General features: G+C 38.7%; 1 protein-coding gene across 1 annotated transcript in view; it reads right to left on the bottom strand.

The window, feature by feature from the left end:
• Window positions 1–9,222: 9,222 nt before the first annotated feature.
• The window catches only part of ST8SIA1 (ST8 alpha-N-acetyl-neuraminide alpha-2,8-sialyltransferase 1), a 145,854-nt gene continuing 130,537 nt past the window's right edge, over window positions 9,223–24,539 (bottom strand). Inside the window, exon 5 of the mRNA XM_082778595.1 lies at window positions 9,223–23,330. Coding sequence (XP_082634721.1) covers window positions 22,844–23,330 — 487 coding nt within the window. The 3' untranslated portion in view covers window positions 9,223–22,843. The remainder of the gene's footprint in view (window positions 23,331–24,539) is intronic.

Here is a 24,539-nt window from a genome sequence, read left to right as displayed (position 1 = left end):
AGCCATCCCTCTTTACAGAGCTGCAGTCTCTTTGATGGAGCAGTAACAACAGTGAGAGTCAGTGACAACCTTCAACAGCAGACATGAGAGACAGCAATCTCTTCAAGGCTAACATCGTAATAAAAATATTACTGGCTCAACTCACTAACACACATTGAGACCGCTGGGCCTTATCCAAGCTGGCTTCCCAAGCTATCTTTTGAGTATATAGCCTTTATTTGAAATGCTAATATCACTGGCATTGAAATGGGGGGAGCAGCAAAAAAAAAATATCTGATTTTCTGAAGGATCCCATGGCAGCACTGTAATTACTGTGCATGGGATTTCACCTGATATGAAAGAAATTTTTATCAATGCTTCCAGGCCCCGTCCTGGCTGCCTGTGACACCTCTGTCAGACACGCTGCTTTAGGGGTGTCCTGGCAGAGGACATGCGCTTGTTCAACGAGACGCCACCCATGATACCGTATGATAACTGTTTTTATTTACAAGGCTTCCTTCTGCCATTGAGTATTTTATATCAGCTATCCTGCTCTGTCCAATTGGTTTGTACTGCTGTCAGTAAATACTAGAGGTGGTCCGCCTGTGCCAGGCATTTGTGGAAAAAATTGCATAATATTTGTTTTCACTTTCTAAATACATCTGCTCTGAGCTCTGCTTGGTGCCAGCATGGTTTGCAAAATTAAGCCCAGGGGATCTATGCACTCAGAACTGCACATGCTTTTATAAATATTAAGTTTTATGACAGGCTCATACAGCCGCTAATACCCATCTGGATTATGGATGGATAACAATATTTGTCAGAAGCATGACATTGTCATCATCTACAAAAGCACCCTTTTAACAGGATTGTTTTTCTGCACTCCTCTTTCTCTCCCCATTATTACACTGCACAGCACACTCTGGTACACACGAATTGTAGTCCTGACTCACTCAGGGCTGCTGCCACACAAGGTTACGGAGTTAGGATGAAGAGGAGCAGCCCACAGTGTAGCATAGACGTAGGGCAGTGGTAAACCAGAAACAGTATTGCTTTTCTCTTTCACGACCATTTCTAGCACACCGTATACAGACAGGTGCCTGAAATGATTTTGGAGATTTTGCAGTGAGACATACAAACACAAAAGAGAATGAAGTTCACGGTGAATGCTGAGGTGCAGCTGATTTCAGAGTCACTGGAGGAGCTCACAAGCATCAGGTGTGCTGTGCTTTTACAGCAATAGCAGTGGACTCTCAGGGGGCTTCAGCAGAAATCTCCAGACCCTCTGAGATGTACAGTACACTGGCAAGACAAACAGAATCAGCACCATCATGTGACTTTCCATCCCACAGCTGTGTGCCTCCAGCATCACTTTCATAGCTTCGAAGTAGTCTACTTCAATGGCTGTGATCGATAACACAACCATCAAATAAAGTCAGTTCAGCCCAGGTCTGGCTATCTGATAACTTTACTTTGGGAATGGGATCACAACAGCTACCGGTGATGCTTCTTGACAGCTAATACTTCAATATATTTCATTTCTACTGATAGCTATTGATTGGGAGAGATACAGTAAGACTACAAAAGTCAGCTGGAGTATTGGACCCAGTTACTGTTAGGTGCTATTACGAGACACCTAATCTGTTGAGTGCCTGTGAAGAAGCAGAACTCAGTTGTGTTTCTAAGCCCAGGATATGTAGTACCAGCTATTGTTACAAGATAAAATAAAGAGCAAAATATTCTGAAAAATAAGTAAGGGCTGGGTTTCTTTTGGTGGCTAGGCTTTATTCTATTTGGAGAGAGAAGGGGGCAGATTTCCTCCCAGGGTGTCATATTTAATTTTGGCAGTTTCTGGCATTCCCAATGTTGCTTTTTATTGGAAGACCACACACTTCACTGAGACAAACATGAAGTGAACTTTAAAATATAAGGCACTAATGTGTGCAAGAGGAGCACACTTAATGCTGATTTTGATACACTATACTGCACAATGCTGAAAGTATATCTGTACTTCTAATGGATAAACTGCTTCAAGAAGTAGTAGAAGTGTCAAAGGAAGAAAATTAAAGGGACAAGAGCATCTCATGTTACACTATTATAATATTACATTAGTATTATTAAACAATATTATTTGTATTTGAGTTTCACCTAAAGATTCTGCATGAATTTCTATCACTACAAGGCTAAATCTAGGGGAAGGGGAGCTGATGAGGCTGCTGAGCAGTTCTAAAGGAGGACAAACTCAGTGCAGAATGAAGATCAAAATTAGTCTTATCTGCTCTCATTTTCTTCACACCCTCATATGCTTGTGGCTAGTGTGCTCTCTCTTCTGTTTTAGTCTAAAGACCTGAGTACAGACTGTCAGAGAAGAGTGCATGCAGATAAAACACTGCTAAGCCTTAGTATGAATAATTAGATTTGATTCACAACCTACCTACAGCTGGGTACCTGTGAAATTTTATACAGGAACGGTCAGTGGATTACATTAAGCTAAGGTTACGCATTTACCCCTGCTTTCTACTTATTATACCTGCCTCCCTAACAAGTACTCAAAATTACTAATGTATGTCTGAGTAAATGTACATAAAGTTATATGCAAAAAGACAAAAGACTACATTCAAAGAACATTAAATCATGAAATGAAGCACTTCAGAATTAGAAAATACAATAATTATGTTCGTCCATGTAACTTCACTCCTCAGCTCCTTCCACTTCCACTTCCCCTGTGTCTATACTGAGTTGGATAATTTTTCCTTTTTCTTTTTTTTTTTTTTTTCTCTGCTTTGTACACTGAATAAACAGTTATATATTTATATATGTATGTATATGTGCAGTGGAGGTGCCCTGAGCTTTCCACAGTTCATACCATCAAAATACACACCGATGAAACAGAATTTTCTTCCTTCAGGCTACTTGTGTCATTTTCCCTGTAGCATCTGCCTTGATGTGTCAAATATCTTTAATGCAGATTGGCAGTTTTAGCAGCACCCATGGGGATCTGGGTGGAAATAAGTGGGGAGCTGAGAAGATGTGCAGCCTGTGGTCAGAGCATGGGAACTGAGTGGAAAGTGAGCAGTGAACACAGCAAATGACAGGCAAATGGAGAATGAGCCCTCACCCACCAAGGCCCCAATCCCACAGAAACTCAGAGGAAACAGCATCTTTTCCCCAGTCCCAGCCACTCTCACACGCTTTCCTACCAGCACATACTGCCCATGGAAGAAGTAAGCCACCTGATCATACTCCTCCGTGTCCAGCTTGAGCAAAAGACCAGTTAGGTTTGCAAAAGTTAGGTTTGCAAAAGGAAACAGCAAGGTCCCCTAGGCTGTTGAACAGACAGTTCATTGTCTGTCAGTCTTCAACAGACTGTTGAAGGAATAGCAGCAATCCTATCACAGTTTGTTTCAACACTGGTAGGCTACAATATCCAAAGAAGTCTCTTACACAAGTCCAGCTGAAATGGCAAAGAGATTCAGGCAGGCATTCTGCCCTCTTCTGTAACACTATTGGTAAAATATAGTTGCTTTGGTCTCGTGCAGTTCATGGAAAACACGAGTCCTTCTCTTGGCAGTCCCATGTCACAGGAACAGAGCTTGCTGTAGCACCCTACATCCATAAAAGTTTTAGTTTTTTCCCTCTGGGACCTGCTTTGTCACACAATAATATTATTGCCAACTCCACTGCTCACAGCATAACGCTGGTTGGAAGGGGTATCTGGAGCTCAGTGCTATCTTCAAAGTTCAAGCAGGTTGCTCAGGCCTTTCCCACTCACATTCTGGATGAACATCTCCAAGGGTGGAAACCCCACAGCCTGCCTGGGTGCCCGGCCCTGTGTTGGACAATTGTCACAGTGATTTTTTTTCTTATACCTAATAGCAGGCTCCCTTTCAGCAACCTGTAGTTGCTGTCTTTCATCCTTTTGCTGTGTACTTTTGAGAGGCATCTAGCTATCCTGCCCCTCGCTGTCCCATCAGGAAGCTGAAGAGCACCATTAACTGCCCCTACAGACTTCTCTTTTCCAGGATGAACAAAGCCACCTCCGCTCTCTTTGGGTGTCCTGTGCTCCCACCCCTTATCCATGAATTCACTCCAATTTTTAAGTATCTGTTATACCAGGCAGTCCAGTGTTGGGCACAATACTCCAGAAGCAGACTCAAAATTGCCTCACATGGGAAAAATCCCCTCTCTCATCCTCCTTACCACACCGTGATGTTGGCATTCATCATAACAAGCACATGCTGTTGACTTAACATTCAGTTTGCTGACCACAGGAGCTCAGGCCCTTTTGCTACAAAAGCTGTGCTCTAGCCTGCTGGAGTCTGTCCCGTATGAAAAGCATTGCATTTGCGTTTTTTCTATCAGCCGTAATGATAATTTTGCTGATGGCTGATATCTCTAACAATAATTCATCCAGACAGTTAATAATTCCAAGAGCTAAACCTCATTTGACAGGCCACATGTAATCTAAGCCAAAAGTGGTACGTCAATCCATGAACCTAAGGCCATACCACTGTCGCTCATAATTTCCTTTTGTTGTCATGTTTTTGTCATTTGCCTGTTCCCAGACATGTCTAATATGTCGCTGAGGGTGACTTTTCTCGTAGAGCATTTGTCAGTAGCCAGTGAGTGTTTGCAATGGCAAGGGATTGTAGATTTGTTGTCAGAGAACTTGAAGAAACCCAGCTGAGAGCAAGGCATCTCATCTACATTAGATGGGTTTTGGGATTTTTTAATTTGTCTTTGCAAAAAATACATGTTCAACCTGTACCATGCTTCAAATTGAAGCTTTTTTTTTTTTAATCATATGAATGAAACAATTTTTAAGTGATCTGTATTCTAAAAGGAACTCTAGAAAATACATCAACCCAAGATAAAAATGCTCAGCTTTTGCATGGGATTATAAAGGAGATTGTGATAGAACTGTTTTGAACTTTCTGTTGTCTTTCCCATGCATATTTTCTGAGTTTTATCTCTTTACTGGAAAGTGTTACATTCACGTGATTTTAAGTGTTTTGTTTTATTTTAAAATTCTTATTTTTAAATTTAGACACCACACACACTGATGATTTGGCATACACTGTTGCGCTTTATTTTTAGTATTATGACAGATCATTTCTGAAGCAGCTGAATATCTGCTGAATATCCTCATGATCTATAATGTTTTTCTTGTAGTAAGCCTGCATAACACAGTAAAAGAATGTTTTGTATCTTGTGAAACTCCTCTATGGCTTACGAAATATTTTTGTATAATAAAATGGCTATAGACTAATTTTAACAAGTACATATGTATCAGCAGTTTTAATCCAAAATAATGACTACAAATTTCCAAGAAATCTATGTGTATATCCTGGCTGACATTTATCTGGCATCTTTTTTGCAATACTGAATTTTCTTTGGTAGTACATACATGCTCTTGACAATTTTTTTTTAACATTTTGCAAGTTACCTACATTGCTGGTATAGACTTAAAATTCCTACTTTTTACACTTATTTCTGGACATGTAATAAAGGAAAAATACAAAATGGATGAATTGACAGATCAAGAATTGAAAATACTACAGGAAGATCTTTGAGAACTGGATCAGGTTGGTTTGGTAAAGACTAAAACACATTACAGTCTGATTACTGTTAAATGCTACAAAATAAAAGTAGGCCTTAGCAGAGTAAACTAGAGTCAACAACTCCATCTCACAGTATCTTTCATGGTAAAGAAATTTAATCTTTCTCTTCTTTAGAAAATAAGCCCTGCAAATGTATTGATACAAAACAATTGTGTCTTTGTAAAATAATTTCTTTCTACAAACATCCAAATAGAAAATGTTTCAATTTTGATCTCTCTTTAGTCAGAAATCTACTTTTATCTTAAGCTTTCTCATAGCAGAACAGGATGTGCATAGAAATGAAACAGAACATTAACATTGACATTAACGTTAAAACAACCAAAACCAAACCAACAAACAAAACAACAAAAAAGACAAAAACTTAGTTTCAATTGATATCCTAGCAAAACCTGCAGATCTGATGTTACCGGGAAAAAAAAAAAAAAAAAAGGAGATGAGTAAGATGATTCACAGAATCACAGAATCACAGAATTTCTAGGTTGGAAGAGACCTCAAGATCATTGAGTCCAACCTCTGACCTAACGCTAACAGTCCCCACTAAACCATATCCCTAAGCTCTACATCTAAACGTCTTTTAAAGACTTCCAGGGATGGTGACTCCACCACATCCCTAGTCAGCCTGTTCCAATGTCTAACAACCCTTTCGGTAAAGAAGTTCTTCCTAAGATCCAACCTAATTCAACAAACACTCAGATGAGTGAAAAGACACATCTTTAATTTAATATCCATTGGATATTGTTCTAATCCTTGCATCTCAAAAGTAAGAAGTAGAACCCGAAACAAACACAGGGAAGGGCAACAAATATAATCAAGATTACTGGATGACATTCATTAAGAACAACTAAATAGGCTAAGGAGTCTTAGTCTGGAGAAGGATTCAGGGCCTTTGGCTTGATAGATGGAGAAAAAGCTGCAGGACACGATAAGAATATATTTACCACACTGAATGGGCAACACAGAGAAATGCTTTATGAAGAATCAGTTTAAACAACATGTTCATAACACAATCTGCTATGGCTGTAGTACACTTGAAATATTCCCTAACCAGCTATAGCAAAACAAAGTCATGGTGACTTGTGACAAGCACTCAACCATATTCAGTTTTCAAGAGCCCAATTCTCTCTTCTAGCATTTTTCAAAATATGTTAAAAATATTTTAACTTAACATCTGTGAGACTGGGAAGAATTTGTCCTTGTTGACAGACAGCAGCCATTTGACATAATGAGGTTAAACAGCATGAGGGCATAAGCAGGCAATTTGTAACAAAAATCACTAAAGAACTCTTTCTGAAGTCCCCTGTGAATGTCTTCTGAAAAACTTTATTTGAAGTTGTTATATACAAAGCACCTTTCTGGTCATTAGGAAGACAACGCACTACATGCATCATCTACTACCTGATGGAGGCTAAAATATCTTCATTGCTGAACAAACTTTAACAAAAGTGCTCCAGCCAACTGGTAGCTCCCTGTGCAAAAGTCTGATGTAACAACTTCCTATATCTTCAGAACAGAGTTAGAGTTAGGCAGAATTATACCAGATGGGAACATCTTTAAGCTGCATTCCTTAATATCATTATACCTACACTTTAGTTCTCACTGACAGATGGTCTTTTCATTCTGAAGTGTATTTTGTACTAGACGACGAGATCAAGTAATAGAAACTGCATAACACTTCCACTAAAATGCCATGAAGAGGTGAACTGGGAACATATGTAAAGGAAACAGACACTCAGAAGTCAAAGTGCTTAAAGAACTCCCTCACCTACCTGTTCCAATCTGGAAATGTAAAATTGGGCTGGATTTCTGGGCATAAGAGGTGTAAGATACCAAGAAAGTTTCCTGAATTTGGCAAACTTGTCTTGTAGCAGCAACAACATTCTCTATGACATTCAAGCATCTCCTATTATAGCCTGATGGAGGGCATCTGAGGTACTGTTACTGTAGTCATTTTGCCTTTCCACAGAACTTTTTCATACAAGGAATGAAAATGGGGTTATCAAGGTTAAAGGACTAGGAAGAAGAGACACAGGTCTGAAAAAATAGCTTTGTCATGGGTATAGCTAAGGTATGATTCCATTCTGGAAGGAATACCAAGCAAAGAAAAATAAAAACAAAAAATCAATTAAAAAAAAAAAAACAAAACAAAAAAAAAAAACAAAAAAAAACAGTAGTTGCAAGATAAAGCTCTCAAGTAACACTTCACCAGCTGAAAGGGAAATGTAGCTTCAGGAAATGGAGGTTTGACCTAGATTTCACACTGTCCAAGACAGTATTGCAAATGTGTACTAAACAAGCAAATAAACAACAGAGAGCCCTTGTGCAGAAGCTGCCACCCACTGACAACTCACCTGGCAGAAGTCTTCGTATGAAAGAAGATGTCATCTTGTGAGCCTCTGTTGACATTTGCCCCTCATCGTAACAAGCAGTCCCTCTACATTCTCTCACTAGAGAAATCTAGTGAGTGACCTAGAGAGAGATGGTGTATTCTGAAAACAGAGAAATACTAAATGAGAGAAATGAAGAACTCACTTTGTAAGCAAAATGAACATACTCACTGGGTATGAAAATGCATTTAGGGAAAGGAAGTAAAAGTGCTACAGAGTCAAGATAAGTGACAGCATTACAGCATTATGTGAGGATTTCTAATACAACCATAGTCACTGGGACTCCTTCCAACTGGAAGTTGAATTGTTTCTCATACAACTTCAGTTAGCTTTTTTTTTTTTTTTTTTTTGAAATAGAACAATCATAGCTAATAAACAGCTAAAGGCAAAGTAGCTTCTGTCTTCTCATCTTCTCTTAGCAAAGACCACCTTTTCTATGGATAAATCTTGCAATAAAATGAAGATAAAGAGATGATCAACTGATTACTTCTACCTGATAAGAAACCCTACTCCAGCTGTTCCTGGAATGGTCAAGACCATTTCATCATTTATCCTCCATTGGTTTTAAAGGAGGGGTGCAAATGAGACAGGGCATTTTCGTAATCTCAAAACAATCTTGAAGTCAAACTCTACCTATCTCAAAGAGGCTGGTGCACAGAAAATTTGCACTTAGAAAATCTGGCTTGAAAATCTAAAGACATCTAAACTTGGTCAATTAGATGTTCAGATATCTAGAACCACCATTTGCTTTTTGAAATGTAGTAAAAATATCTTATGCAAGTATTAGACTGAGTATGGGGACATCCAGTCTAAGCAAGTGCGGTTCAGTTACACTGATTTGAGCGTAGAATGGGAACCTCTTTGACAAAATGGCTGTAATCTACTTGGGATTTCGATGTGAGCCTGAAGTTGTTTCTGGGGGTTGTTCTGAGAAAGTAAAAAGTTTAGTCCCAGGTTAATCCTCAGACATACTGCAATTAAAGTTGTCTTTCACTAACTAAGCTAAAAAGAGAAGGAACTGAGTAAACAGAATAACCAACATGACAGAAATATCAGATGAGGACAAGGGATGTAAATCTTGATGTGACAATACAGGACAAAATAAAGAGGAGGAGGAAATGACCTTCATTGTTTAGAAATATTGAATTAGAGAATGTGAAAAAGAATAAAAAGAAGTCCCACGAGTGATATTTTCATTTCTTAAAATGGAGATATTTATTTGTTAAGTAAGTCCAAATTATAAATAGCATAACATTTACCTTTGAAAAGTTCCATCAAAGTTAAACAAAACAATGAGCTTGTCCCTTCTGATCATGCTCATTAAGACTCTTCAGCTATGAAAAAAGGCATGAACTACTATAAAACTGTGATTTGTTTCTGTCCGCTAGCATGAATATTATAAATAAGATTTCCTTATAAAAATCACATGAGATGCTTGTGGTATATTTTGTAAAATGTGACTAGAAAAAGACAACAAGGTACTGTTAATAAATAATACATTCAATAACAAAGCAATCTTTGCTATTGAGAGACATCTACACATATCGGGGTACAGTCACTATGAAACCACCTGAAAAAAGAGACATTCTTCAAAGGAGCACTGCACACTACTTGAAAATGAACATATTCTATTGACATAATAGAAAATACATTATTGCCAGGCAAAGAAATTCAACCCCTTAGTCCTTGTAACAGTGTTAGCCATCAGCAAACATTTGCTACATTGGAGAGAATTAGATTGAAAACCTAATCACAAGACTCTAAACAGCAACACACTTTGTGATGTTTAAAACACTCAACACAAGTACCTTTGCCCCGAGCGTGCCAAAATGATGGTGATTCAAAGAGATGTTTACCCAAGTGCTCGCATCATTTTGACACACCACTCAGCCTGTAAAGCTTACATACATATTAAATGATACAATAAATGTTACATGTCAGTCACTGGAGGTAAAACAAATCCATGAAATTACACAGCCTCAGAGGCATAATGGTTTGCTTATCCACTTTAAAACCATTTCAAGACATTGAACTACCACATCACCATCACATTTTTCAATAAAGTGGGTAAGATAAGAAGGAATGCAAATCAAAATACTAGCATAACCCAAAGGCAAAAATCACCAGCTAACACTGAAGTCCCACACCACATTGCTCCTTTAGAAGTGATGTCATCAATAGCTGATGCCAGTCTTGTGCGAGAGAACAAAATCTGCAGTTATGCCCAGTTCCTAAAAGACTGGAGACACCTTGTTTGTCCTCCCTGTGCTCCTGTACACCGGCATTACTGTAATTGCCACAGACTGATCCCAAGTCAACTTGTGCCAACCAAACACTGAGTTCCTGCTAAACATGTGTGTGTGGTGTTTCAAATTAAGCTCTGTTTCACCACTGATTCAAGTGTCACATACTTGAGCAGTCCACCAGAAGGAAGGCTAGCCCTGGGCAAACAAGCCTCCCCTCATAACCAGCCTTGCAAGTAGGGTCAGATGTTACCAGGGAGGATACATATGTTAGCAGGAGGTCTGAGATGTACGGATGGTGTAACAGAGAAAGTGAGAGCAGGGACCTTGCAGCTACATGGGGAGGCAAGCAGAAGCCTATCAAGCTATGCTTTCTCCGCTGCTCTCATTCAAACAACCTACTTTGTTCCCAAAGCAAAACACCAGAGGCTCCCTAGGCCCCAGAGGCTGCAGCAGGCACCCTAAGCCCCTGTGACCAGGCAAGTATTTCAAGACTGCAATAAACCACTGTCACTTACTTCTTGGTCTGGCAGCAGATGTTAGAACTCTGCAGGCAGGAGACACGTGACATGGCATCATTAGTGAGCCCCACTGATGTCCCAGCCAATGCATCCCTGCCAGCCCAAGCCTGAGAGGTGTGATCTGATGGAAGTGCAGATACTCCCTTACAATGCTAACAGGAAGCATATCTGACCTTAGGAAGAGAGATACTCCTCTTGTGAGTTTGTTTATTACCATTGTAATGGTAAAGCTTACATTACCAGAATCTGAGTCTGGTCATGAAAAAGGAGATAGAGCAAAGAGAATACAGTTGTCTATAAATTTCTAGAAATATCTTCTTTCCATTCACACATTTCTTTTCAGTGTTTTCACAACACAGAGCTCATACTAATAATCCACCTCGTGGACACAACATTAAAAGAAAAACACATGCAGTCTTTTACATTCAGCATCCACATGCTACATTTCACAGTTCATTATCAAAGTCAATGTACCACTCTAGAAAAATACCACAGCGAGGCACCTTTAATTTCCTTCATATCTTTGTTTGTTTGCTTTTCCCTTGAGCTTTCAGAAATAGCCAGATGGAACCAGCACTGGCACAGGTTAAAGCAAGGTGTGTTGTATAAATAGGAAACATAATATCTAATAAGTCCTGAAAGTTACACGTGAAGGCATATTTTCTGTGTCACCTTGAACTGCCAGAGCTGTAAATGACTCTACAATATTTCATTTGCTAACTCAGATACCCAAGTTTGTCCTTGAATACATTTTTTTAAAATGTAGATTTCTAAATGAGGAGACGTATCTACCCTATGCTTGAGTGCAAAATAAGAGCTCACAGCAAACGTTTGAAATTCGCACATTCAAACTTCTTGACCTCAACCTGTAAGGGGCTAGAGCATGGCATGTAAATGCTTTGCACCATCTTCCCTTCTACAACAAAGGAAGAAGGGTAGTAATTTGGTTACCACAGCAGTTGCACATGAAGTTTCTTCTGTTGTTAAAAGAAGCCCAGACACTTGCTGGCTTGTCCCTCAGCATGCTCAGGAGGCTGCAGCTCAGGTCCCAGGGCAGGATGAGGATTTTCTTGGCCAAGGGCTGGTCCCCAACGCCTGGCGCTGGAAATGAGCTGCTCATACCAGCCTTCAGCCCCTAGCACTACCTCAACCTCTGCACAACACAAGGTGCAGCCCCAGCAGCACTCTTGAGCTTTGCCCAAAGCCCTAGAAGTTTACAAGCCAGGAGTCAGCCCCCCAGCACAGCTGTTAAAGTCAATCACTCAAGAAAAGTGCTAAACACCCTTCATTTAAAATGCAGAGTACTAGTAACTCTGGAGAGGAACAGAAATCTTACAAAGTGCAATTCCTGTACATTACACTCAGAAATAACTTACATATTGGACACACAGAAAGCATAGGCTAATTCCCAAGTGAAAAAAAATATGCAAGTGCTCTCTCAGATGATAGATGTGCATTCTTCTTATTTAGAGATATGACATTACATTGTGTGTTTGATACACATTTCTCATGAGAATCTGCAAGACAGTCAGAGTTGAACAAACAAAAAACAAACAAAAATGTCAATGAATACATGTACCAAAAACACAGAGAAGTAGACATGCTAATTTCAGTTGTTTACGTCCTTTTCTAATCTAGTAACTGTTGTGAGACATACAATGAAAATAAAAAACATTTTCATATCTCAGTAGTGACAGGCCAATATTATGAAGGTTTATTAAAGAATCCTTTTGTATTGAGGTTGAAATTTGGAAATGAGTTTGCATTTTACTGATGCCAGATTTTACTATGGGTGCACAAAGATTAATGCAAAAATTCAAGATCTGACTGCAGGCAATTTAAGCTGAAACCTGGACACTTACAGGCAGACTGAAATAAATAAATAAGAAAGACAATTTCTTCCCTGCAAAACTTATCAGAAAATAAAAACTGTATTGGAATAGCAGAAGGAAAAAGATCATATCATTGCATCATCAAAGTCTAAAAAAATTATTTGACAATGAGTGGAAATATCAGTAGCCTTCAGATCCACCACAGACTATAAATTACCAGAGGATATCTAATTCTCAGATACAGTCACTCAATGGTGAGGTTTCACACTGAAGCAAAACCCTTTTTTCATTTTCATCCAGCTCACACAATATACTTGGCAGACTGAGCAACACACGCATCACTTCTATGCAACTTACAGAAATGGTTTCTCATATAGGACATGACTAAGGTTATAATTTGATTTCAGACTGTGATACCTTAGTGCAGCAGATGTTTGAAATGCAGTAAGATATTTGCCTTACAACAACAATCAAGGAATAGTAGAAAACACTCATGGTCTGCATTTGTAGGGGGGAGGAAAAAAAAGCAAAAAACAGTAGCTTACAGAATAGGTACCTTTAACTAAGCAGCATAACCTGGCACCACTTTAAAACAGCTTTATTTAAAATTTTCATAGGATGAATTCCCTCAGGTTTGAGAACAGACAGATGATTAAAATCTATGCAATTCTATTGATTTGATTGGAGTTGGAGTGGTAGAAGAGAGTGGAGAATTTGGCTTATAAATTAGGGTCTGGGCAGAGAGAAGAAAACCTGTTTTTCTCATTAAAATTCATGAGTTTTTCACTTTCTTACAAGCTATGCATTATCTGAAGGTAATGTCGTTCTTGCACCTACTAACCATGAGGGTGGATTTTAACCTGGAAGCATAAATTCAGTCAAAGAAAAATCACTGTTTGCTTGCTTGCTTTAGCGTTCAAAAAAGATAAATCTTACTATTTTATAAAATATGTTTTTGGTGTTTTGTTTTGTTTTGTGTTTGTTTTTTTGTTTTTTTTTTTTTTTCACATTACTTTCAGAATGTAAGTTAACTAACTCTTAGAACATCTCTTAGTGAGCTAAATGTAATCACCATTCACCTGAGAGAGCAGCCACAGCAGGAAGAAAGATATCAACCACTCAGAGAAGTGCCACCAGAAATAAGAAAGACTCTGTTTTACTTTCTAGTTAATACAGTAATTAATACTAGAAAGACATGAAATACTGCATACAAGCTTAGTCACACTCAACATTAATAAACCTAAAATGTTCTGTTTCTGTGTTGTGTTTTTAGATTTAGTGCCTAGAGGAAAGTTCACTGCAGTCAATAAACAGAGCAGAGGAAATCTGAAACAACTTGTGGACTTAGCAGGTTTCCTCCCCAGTACCATAAGAACTGAGAAAATGAAAAGCGAGAGAATAAAGTCATAATATCTGTTAATAAGATTGGGTCTCAATTCATCAAAGATATTGACATATAAGCTTGTATCTCCTCTTCACCACAGAGACTGCTTTCTTTCTTTTTTATCTCGGTTCTGATCTTCATCTAGTTCTTTAGACACCACTACTAAATGGCAGCACATAAATAGTAACAGACTTCAGAAGACCTGAACCACTCTCCTGAGTTGTTTTCTCTTTTTTTTTCTTGACTCGAGTAGCAAAGCTGGAAGTGCTGAATAGCTTGAAAACCACTTGGTCAGTTACTAATGTGTTATAGCAAAAAAAAAAAATTTTAAGGGCTGGGGGGCGGGGGGGGAGGCTTTTTCATATACAAATGGGTGATTTTTTTTTTTTTCAATAAATTATTTAAAAGTAATTCTTAAATATACTCAGTAGTGTTTGAGTTATAAACTTCAGTCTATTATCTATTTGTTTTATATTTGTATAACTGTGTGCCTATATATTATTTGGATAGTTTACAAACACCTCTAAAAAGGATAAATAAGAGTTTTGATTGATGTTTCAGTCTGTTTTTAATGCAAGGTGAAGAGCATGAACAAAGCAAAAGTCTCCTATTTCTGCTTGCACAGGGAAGAACTTCTGAAAATGCTTATGGGTTAGTAATTTCAAGAGCACTGAATGCTGACCTAATTCAATATTGGCTCAATGGAGATTTCATTATTCATATAAATAAAAACACAGTGTTTTTTGGAAGTCCTTGCCCTATGCATCATCAGATGTTCACCTTTCATTGTCCCCTTCACATATATAAGTCTCATACTCAGATAAAACGGCTTTAATATACTGATAGTGCAACAGTATGACCACAGAAGACTCATTTTAAGTCACTTCAATGTTCATTTCAGTTTCCAGCACATTCAAAGCCCAGTCCTTTAAAGCTGATCAACATGTGATCTTCAGGATTGAAGTCCATACTTGAGGAGCCCTCACATAACTGACAAAAGCCACTCAGGATAGAGGAGATGCTGAGCAGGCAGAGCTGCAACTAACATCTTTTCTTTCCTGCCAGTGCCACACACTCCATACCGCCTGCTGAAACTCTGCAACTCAAGAGGCAGCACTCAACATGCATGTTTGCAGGAGCCCTGCCAGACTACTCCAAAACAGCTTTCTCCTATAAAGTAGACATCTTCTGTAAGATTTGCTGAGCATACTAAATGCTATGAATATTTAAAAGGAAAACCTGCACTCTTGAAAAAAAAAAAGAAAAAAAAAAGGAGCATTTATTTTCAATGTAGGGATAAATAAAGCATTCAAGCATTTTCTACAAATATATATATAAATATATACGTATGCAGAGAAGAAAAAGAAATGGGCTTATAGCACTCTTGCAGCATGGTGAGATCCTGGTCTTGAGATCTCCAAGCCTCAAACCTGGGTCTCAGTCCTCCAGATAACGTTTTTACAATCAAAATCTCCGTTCCTCTGTGCATCTGCTTTTAGTGAAAATGTTTCCTTTACTACAAAGGTAATCAAACAAAAACAAAGCTTCTCATGGAATATGTAGATTTCCTAGCTTCCTGTTAAGAATTTAGTCTAAAATACATTATGCCTTCATAATTGCCCCTTCCAATAAGCAGAAAATGAGGCAACTCATCTTTGCTATGGGCCCCATCTGAGCAAAACAATTAATTGAATGTACAATTAGAAATCACCATGAACTATTCAAAAGGTACTTTCATGTTTTATTGAACAGAGGCTTATTCATAAACCCAGAAAACAATTATTTGTGGTGATGCTTTCTTAAGCTGCTTTGGATTCACTCACAATAGTTTTATCTAGTCTGAAAGAAACTTGAAAGGTGAAGACACCAAACAACACAGCAAATTCTAGGTGGTTTGTGTGCTACTGTTTAATTTTCCTTAGAGGAACCAAAATAGGATAAATGTTCATCTCAACAAAATGCTGATGGACTCAACAGCAGCAGGGTGTACCTGGGGATTATGTTAAAGAACTTTTGAGATTTGCAAGGGATCAAAAGTGTTTCGGGGTGAGAAGCAGGCTGGTTTCCAGATGGATCCTTTCCAGCAAGCCCAGCACTTCTGGCTGTGAAGAAGGAGAATGCTAACCTTGCAGTCCTCTAGGACCTGCTCTGCAATAGCACTTGCTGAATCGCACCCACAGCAGAACCAAATGGAGTCGCTCCAGTAACTGCCCAGCACCAGCTGCAAGCAGCAGTCCATGCTGTCCTGACCATGCCTGCTGACTCACACAGGCGAGGACTACTTGCTGAACACTGCCAGTGCTGAACTCAACACTCAGCTGAACTCCTCAGACCAGGCTGGTCTCATCTATGCAGGCTGTGGGGAACGGGTCTCAGATGCCCAACAAAGCCACAGCAATATATGCTTATAAGCAAACTGTGTGGCACTGGCAAAAAAAAAATAAAAAAATCCTTATGTCTTGCCTTTCACCACTTAGCCTTACAAACACAGCTGGGGCGTTTTCACAATCCTATGGAGACTCAATAAATACAGCCCATGTTCAGAAAAAGCACGAATCACCACCTGGAGGTGCCCATCTCTCTCCTGACTGCAGAGAACCCACATAACCGTTTTCAATTAAGAACACTTTTTTTTTTTTTTTTGAACCTCTTTTCACAGCTGAAAAGACAGAGTGAGATTCATTTTTAAGTCTATACATTAAGCTAAAGAGGCTGAATACACTAGGGCTCAACCTGCTGTAATAAAAAATGAAGGAAATGAATAATCAGGGAGGAATAAGTAACTGTTTAACTTCTCATTGCTGCCAAGGAAATATCAGCTAGGGAGAATAGGTTATGCCTCCTATTGGGTATTTATATTTCCTTTAGAAAAATTAGTTTGCTGATATTTAACAAACAGGCCACTAGGTCTAATTGTTCTGTTCGAAAACTACTAAACAGTCAAACATACAATAAATTCCAAATGACAAATTCTGGGAATTCAAGGAGCAGAAGTTATTCTACAATTGGTAAGAAAAACACAGCCTTCTTCAATCCTCTGTTTGTTCTCCAGTGATAGAATTATCATTACCTAATAGAAGTCATATTTTCAACTTGCAGCTAACTCTTATTGGATATACCAATCGCTTTTGAAGAACACATGGTTCAAAATGATGAAGTATATTAGCTAACTTCATGGCTGATTTTTTTAATCACACTTCTAAGCCCAGTGAGGATGGCCAGTAGAAAGGAGATGGCAAAGAGGTCCTTTAGGATGACCTGGGGCATAAATACAAGCCAAGATGATCCCAGATGGAGGTCTGAAGGGAACACATGATATTCGATGCAGATCCCATTACAGAGGTCACAGCACACCAGTGCAGCCACAGCCACCAGAACATCCCCTAAATAGCCACAGAGCAGGGGACCAGGCATTTCAGAACAAGGTTTGATGTTTTTTTTTTTAGTAAGAAACATAATCTAACAGAAATCTCACCATATCCTTTCAAGAAGGAAATGGTGACTCAGGATAATAGTCCATTATACTTTTGTTTCTAGGGGAATGGAAGGAGAGATGGATTCTTTGCCATCATACTTCCATTGTATTTCCTTTTCTGTTTAATAATTTTCCCTATCTCATAGCAATAGCTGCAATCGCATTTTGCTTTGCTGCCTTCCTGCAGAAAACCTTAGGTAGGTCATAGGCAGTCCATTTTTCAAAGTCATTAACAAAACAAAATGTTCTAAAGTTGCTTAGAACTGGGGATCTTTATCAAAAATTGCTACAGTCCAATTTGTTACACCAATGATGTGATCTTCATTTTTTCCATCCTCATCCAGCTCTTCAGGAACTGCTTATCCTTTGTATAACCTGGACTTGTTCCAATACTTACTAATCTATCAGGCTAAAGAAGAAAACCAAAGCAGGCAGCAGATGATGAGATAGCATTCACCTCCTTCACTGTCCTCTTTTCTAGATCAAAAGTTTCCTCATGCCTATTCTCATTGTTAATTAGGGGATAGAGTGAGCCAGATATTAAGCCAGTTCCATGAATATGTATGGAGGATTTTATGCAACTACCACAGTACAGAAATTCAGTTTAAAATAGCATATTCTTTGCTTAGCTTCAGTTTCCACAAAGATGCAAACTCAGCAGTGAATATTACAACAGATGACGGGAAATGGCCTCAAGTTGCACTAGGGGAGGTTTAGGTCAGATATTAAGAGAAATTTCTCTTTCTCAAAGGGTTGTATGGCACTGCAACAGGCTGCCCAGGGAAGTGGTTACCATCCCTGGAGGTCTTCAAGAAACGTGTAGATATAGAACTTAGTAGAGTGGTTTAGTGGTGGGCTTTAGTACTTGGTTAAAGGTTGGGCTAGGTATCTTAAGAGGTCTTTTCCAGCCTGAATGATTTTATGATTCTATGACACCACTCCGATGTCACAAGTGAAACAAACAGTGAAAGTGTTTGAGTCAAAAAAAAAAAAAAAAAAAAAAAAGCTATATTCTACAGAAGTTAAGCTGTAACAAAGGCTTGGACCTTTGGCTTCTGTAATTGTTTCACCCCAAACTTGATAATTTTCATATCAGCAAAAATACAGAAATACAGCATTCACAAAGAAGAGTTTTTTAAATTTTAGAAAGGTCTGTGTGAAATTTATAAAAATTTTTATTCTCATGAGCACATATAATCATTTTTTATGATTTTAGTCTGCTGGATTATCTGTTTTAGAGTGAGCTTCAAAATATTCATAATAAACAGAAAGGAGGAGTTTTACATAGCTTTAGAACAAGTTTGTACATTGGCCTTATTTTACTCAAAAACACACAAGTACCCAAAAAGATTGTGCCTAGAGTGATTTCAGTGCCAAATATCCCCCATGCACAGTTCTTGTAAAGGGTTTTAATTCACTAATCTTACAAATAATTGGCAGTATTTCCTATGCAGAGCAATGATTCCAACATTTCTGTATCTTGGCACCTCTATGATAAAATTAATAACTAAGAACCTTAGCAAATTGTTTGGCAAGCCCAAACTAGTTTTTATCGAAGATGAACTGCAGTAGCTTTTAACCTGGCACAGACTTGTGCAGCTCTAGCTGCACAAGTTTCCAGAGAAACTCAGCAGCTAGCAGTAGAAATAAAGGCGATAGAGCGGGGAATTTCACCAATAAAATTAAGATTTCAATTCACTTAAAGGAAAATTCACTTGAAGGCAAGGCTGGATGGGGCCTTGGCCAACCTGATCTAGTGGGTGGAATCCCTCCCTGTCTATGGCAGGGGCAATGGAGTTAGATGATCTTTAAGGTCCCTTCCTACCCAAGCCATTCTATGATTCTATGAAAATATAGCAACACAAGACTTAAGGGCACTATTATCAGTGGGCTGAAATCAACCAATAGGAAAATTCCAGAATTATGTAATTACTCTGTCCAAAGTTTGCTATAATTGTGAGATGCTGATTTCTCTTGGTTAATGCCTATATTAGCCTCCTGGGTATGACTGCACCTGTGCTTGAACAGTAGTCTTATTCTGTGGTGTAGCCTTCCTCCCAAAATGGGATACTTTTTCTATCCCTTACATGTAATTCTACATTTCATATCCTATACACATGACCCACTTCCCCTAGATCTAAACCAGGTAAGTCTCACCCTAAGCAACAGAAAGGGTGCAGTGCATTAACTCCGAGATTTTTGTCAGGCAGCTGCCACTTTCACATTCCCAGATGCTTTTTCATTTTCTCTGTGACTGCTCTTGCCACAAAATACTTACAGTACCCTCCTGTATCCCATTTTTACTTGTAGGTTAAAAGTCTACTTGCTGGCCAGTGTCTGCATGGATTGACAAATCAACCAAGCAGGTATTTTTTGAGTTCACACTGTAGACTTGCTCTCAAAAGGGACATTTATTTTTGATTCTCTTCTTTCCTAAGTTGACAGTCTTCTGAAATTTACAGAAAAATATTTATCCTTGAAGCCTTTACTTCCCTGATAAATAAGGTTGTCATTTGAAGATGCAGTTATATTCACTATAGGTAAATGCAAATACAGAGAGAATTATTGATTTCTTCAACACCAGCCACACTTATCACACACCGTTTGGGTCTCTTCTGTCCCCATGATTTTTTTAAACCTATCATCTTGCAAACCTCAGTATTGCAGACATCAAAAGAGACTCACAAAGACCACAGGCTACAGGTTCAGTCTGCTTCAGTCTTACAGAGACAGGGAATGAAACAGCCCCAGATACCCAAGGCACTGGTTGCACATAAACAAGACATGTTATGAAATACTGCACTGAGTATGAAGTCATTCCTGTGAAAACCCTCACTTTCTCTTCTTCTACTACTCAGATTATTTTCCCAGAACAAGGGAAAAAAGATTTCCAAAGTGAAAAAAGATTTCCAAAGTGCTGGATAACCATCAGAGGGGTTCAAAACTGAATTCCCAAGCACTGGTACAAATGCCAAATGGTGACCAGCAGAGAGGCAGTTCTCACTACTCTCCTCATTCCCCTGCAAACCCAAGGGAACATTGTCATCCTTCTTAAGTGCCATCTTAAAACACCACGTTTTGACAGTTGTTTTCACAGATAACATCTTTAAAGCACCAGGAAGTGCAAAGCTTGATACATCTAATAAAAACCATATAGGCACCTGTTCTTCAAGAAAGGCAGCTCAGTAAAAATTTGCCAGTAAAGAAAATATTTTGCTTTCAAATCCTTCCTTGCTGAGTATCCACATTATAGACAAGACAAACATAACCCAAGTGAATGAATTATAAAATGATGTGCTATTGGTCTGTTAATTGTACTTTTAAACAAGCATAAGCAAAAGTGGACTGTAATAAAATGGGTTATAGAAGCACATTCAGATTTTATCAGAACAATCTCTAAAGCAGCATTTAATCCAAATCTCCACTTCACAGTTTAGAACTGCACTGTAATCCTGAGGAACAATGCCCATTTTATGCTTGGAATATTCACATTTAGAAAGATTTTATTCTGAAACACATTTAAAAAGCAAAACAGTAATTTTTTTGTTTGTTTCAGTGTCCTACATAAATAGTCAAATTATTCATATTTAAAGAAGAGCCAAGTTTTTTTTTTGTTTTTTTTTTCTTTTTTTTTGTTTTGTTTTTTAATTATATCTATATAACTTGCAGCTGGTAGTCTACAAAGAGAGAGGTTGTTAACATATGATAGGACACATCCCCCAGAACACTAGCATTTTGGAGCTAAAACAGGTAGCAGAGGAAATTGTTGTGGAAACCTGATGACAGTTTTGTTGTTTCAACACTTTGACTAGAATTTCAGCTACTAATGATAGAAGTACAAGAAAGAGAACATTAGTTTGGATTTTAAAGTTAATGGTGATAACATCTTGCAGCTGAAATCGCACTGTGGACTGAGCTGGTTTTCTCTTCTTGTCCTACAGTGCTAAACCAAAGCAAACAAGCCAAAAGATTTCTCATTTATATGGCAATAGGATCATCTGCTGTCCAAGTAATACCCAAAAATAAAACAGTCCTTTAGGCACTGCACTGACCGGAGCAGCCGGAGTGGAATGTGCACACTTATGTAACTCACTGATTGCAAGGAGAAAGGCAGCATTATGTAAGTGCCTGCCTTTTCCTTGCTTTTTTTTTTTGTTTGTTTGTTTTTGGTTTTTGTTTGTTTGTTTGTTTGTTTCTTGCTGGCTATGTATTTTTTTAGTGCTCCCAAAGGCTGTTTTATTTTTCAGACTCTCTTTAACAAGAGACAATCTTGCAAGAAAAGTACAAGTCTTTAAGGCTAATGTTACAATCCAAACAGAAGAGCTAGTTGCACAAAGAGAAAGGATTTTCAAAGTTTCAGCTCATTTTAAATGACACATTCATTTCTGCAGTTTTTCTGCTTCAAGCACATGGAGAACCTCATTCTGCATTCCACTAAAGACCTCAAATCCCCTTGATAGTCGGTGAACATCTGGAGTCCAAATGAACACAGAATTAATCCCAAAGGCTGGACAGCAAAACAGGCCAGGAACAATCCCTGCTACAAAAGTCACTGTGGAAATCTTGCAGCAGGTCAACTGAAATCTTGTTGCACTTCACTTCTGCTTTTGTAACACAAGTTTTATTTTCAAACCAATTTCCCTTAGCCAGCTCTTGCCCATAGCATAGCATTAGCATAGTTGAAAGTGCAATGACCTAAACTATCCTGATAAAGCCTACAACAGGGAGATACATCCATTCTCAGTAGCAGGGCATTCCCAGGACATTCTTCTACCAGATTCTTGACACCCTTCACTCTCCCAAGTTTTTGGAGCAGTTGATGGTACTCAGCTCCTCTGGCTTTCACACCTTTCCCCTTTCTTCCATTGGAAAACAGAAAAATGGAAAAAGAAAGAAACAAAGAATTTTGACAACACACACACTTTCCTCTATAGCCACCCCTGCCCCCCACCCCACTCCACACACACAGAGGAAAATAAAGAGAAAAAAGGGAGGTTGTATGAGGAGCCAATCTGGAATGAAATGGATTTTTGTACAGACAGTCATATTTGGCACTGTCAGCAAAAGCTTGTGGGTGGCCCTGTATCTCTCTGAGCCTTAATGCCCTTTTTGCACTGGTCATTTAAAAATATCACCCAGAAAGTTCAGCTGTGTCGCTCATGACATTATTTTCACAATACTGCTGAATGGACTTGATGGAGAGATTTGTTTCCCCCCACCCCAGTTCCATAAAACACTATACATTAAGGACGTACTCCATTTGGCCTTCAAGTAGCATTTGTACGGTCCATGCAGATCCGTGATTATTTTCCCTTTAAAAAGAATCAACAGAAAAACAGAACTCTCTGTTGGAGAGCATGGAAATTAAAAACTATTGGATCTTCCAAACTGACTGCTACAATCCTTAGGCAGAAGACGTGACTAAAGGGTCCTCACATTGTTCTAGCTGCATTCTCAGTACACCACTTTTATGAAGGAACCAGAGCTGTAGAAATTCCTCCGGCATGGCATGAAATCCAGAATCAGGCAAGACATTGTCATAGTAATGATGGCTAATAAACTTCCCGTGCAGGTCCACTGAGAATGGCCAGAAGCCATAAATTGTTACTTCTTCACACAGACCAAGGGCAGCACTGACTAGGAAAAGTCCTGTGGAAAGACGTTTGGCATGGATACCTTTGCTCTTCCAGAACTTGCCAATGTCACGCAGGAAATTGGGGTTGGCAAAAAGCACTGCCTGCTTGGCACCGAAGTCCTCCAGGGTGTAGTAGACACGTAGGGAGGGTCCTGTCCCTGTCTTCATCGAGAAGGCTGGCATGTAGATGTAGCTGTGATTATACACCTTCACGCTGTCCACAAATGCTTTTCGAGACCAAAGCAGATTCTGGAACCTGTAAAACAAGAGAGAAAAGCATGTTGATAACACAAAACATTTTCTGCTTGTTTCAAAATCCAGCTATGAGCTGCTCTTCATACACAGATTTTTAGCTCATTGCACATCTTTCCTGAACCCAGGGAAAGTCCTGACAAAATTCAGTAATTTGTTTAGTCCAAAACCAGTATTTTATCAAGAATATAATCTTTCCTTGCCATATACTTCTGGACATGCCAAGATGCACAAGACATCTGGCAGGAAACTGTAGGCTGTGCACACACACCAAGGCCTTCACTGATGTTTGACATTAAATAAACCACCTTCAGTAAAATATTAAAGTACCCTGAATAAGCACCATTGGAAGTAACTGACAGAACTGTCACCAGAGTGACAGATAAAATACAATACCTAAAGCACAAACTTGTTAAGTAACCAGAGCATTTGCTGTTCTGAGGTGTGGGCTACACTGGAGAATACCTCTGCATGGGAAATTCACTATGATTCACCCCTGATTACCTGTTTCCTCTCCAGAATCCACATACTCTTCAAAGCACCAGTAGGTCATGATACACGGGCTTGAATAGGATGCCAGATGACCACAACAAGCACCAGATAAAATTACAGCTGAATGCAATTGCCAACTAAAAATACAGCTTCCACAGCATAGAAATGTCTCATGAACACGTCAAGTTCTTAGAAGTCTTTGCTCTGGCAGCAAACTCAAAATATTCATAGGAAGTGAAAAAGGTTTTGTTGACATTTTCAAAGTGCAATATTTGGTCTCCGGATTTGCCCCAAGTTCCTTCAGGTAGAATTAAAGTAGAGATGTTCTGAAGCAAACCCTCTGAGATCTGCATGGATCTTCATTACTAAGTGTTCTTCTCTATAGACCAGCTCCTACTGCACGGAGCAGATAACTTAACAAAACCCCTTCAAAGAAATTGATTCAACCTGAACATACAAAGCAAATAATACTAATAAATATTAGTTATTACTAATAAATATTAATAATAATAACAATAATAAAAATAATAATTTCATAACATTGAATTTGGCATTCTTTTCTGTAGAAAGAGATAAGATAAGTAGAAGGCCAGCCAAGACCTAAGTGCCCTAGCAAAAATTCATTATCTGGCTCTGCCTTCTTGTATGGGCCCTCTCAGACCTTTAAGTAAGCATTCCCCCAAACAGCTTTACCATTCTCTGTTCCCAGAACACCCTGTCA

The sequence above is a fragment of the Aythya marila genome (genome assembly GCF_965140915.1).
Source record: "Aythya marila genome assembly, chromosome: 1".
Lineage (NCBI taxonomy): Eukaryota > Metazoa > Chordata > Aves > Anseriformes > Anatidae > Aythya > Aythya marila.
Note: the sequence above shows the minus strand (reverse complement) of the source record. Positions and strands in the feature narration are given on the sequence as shown.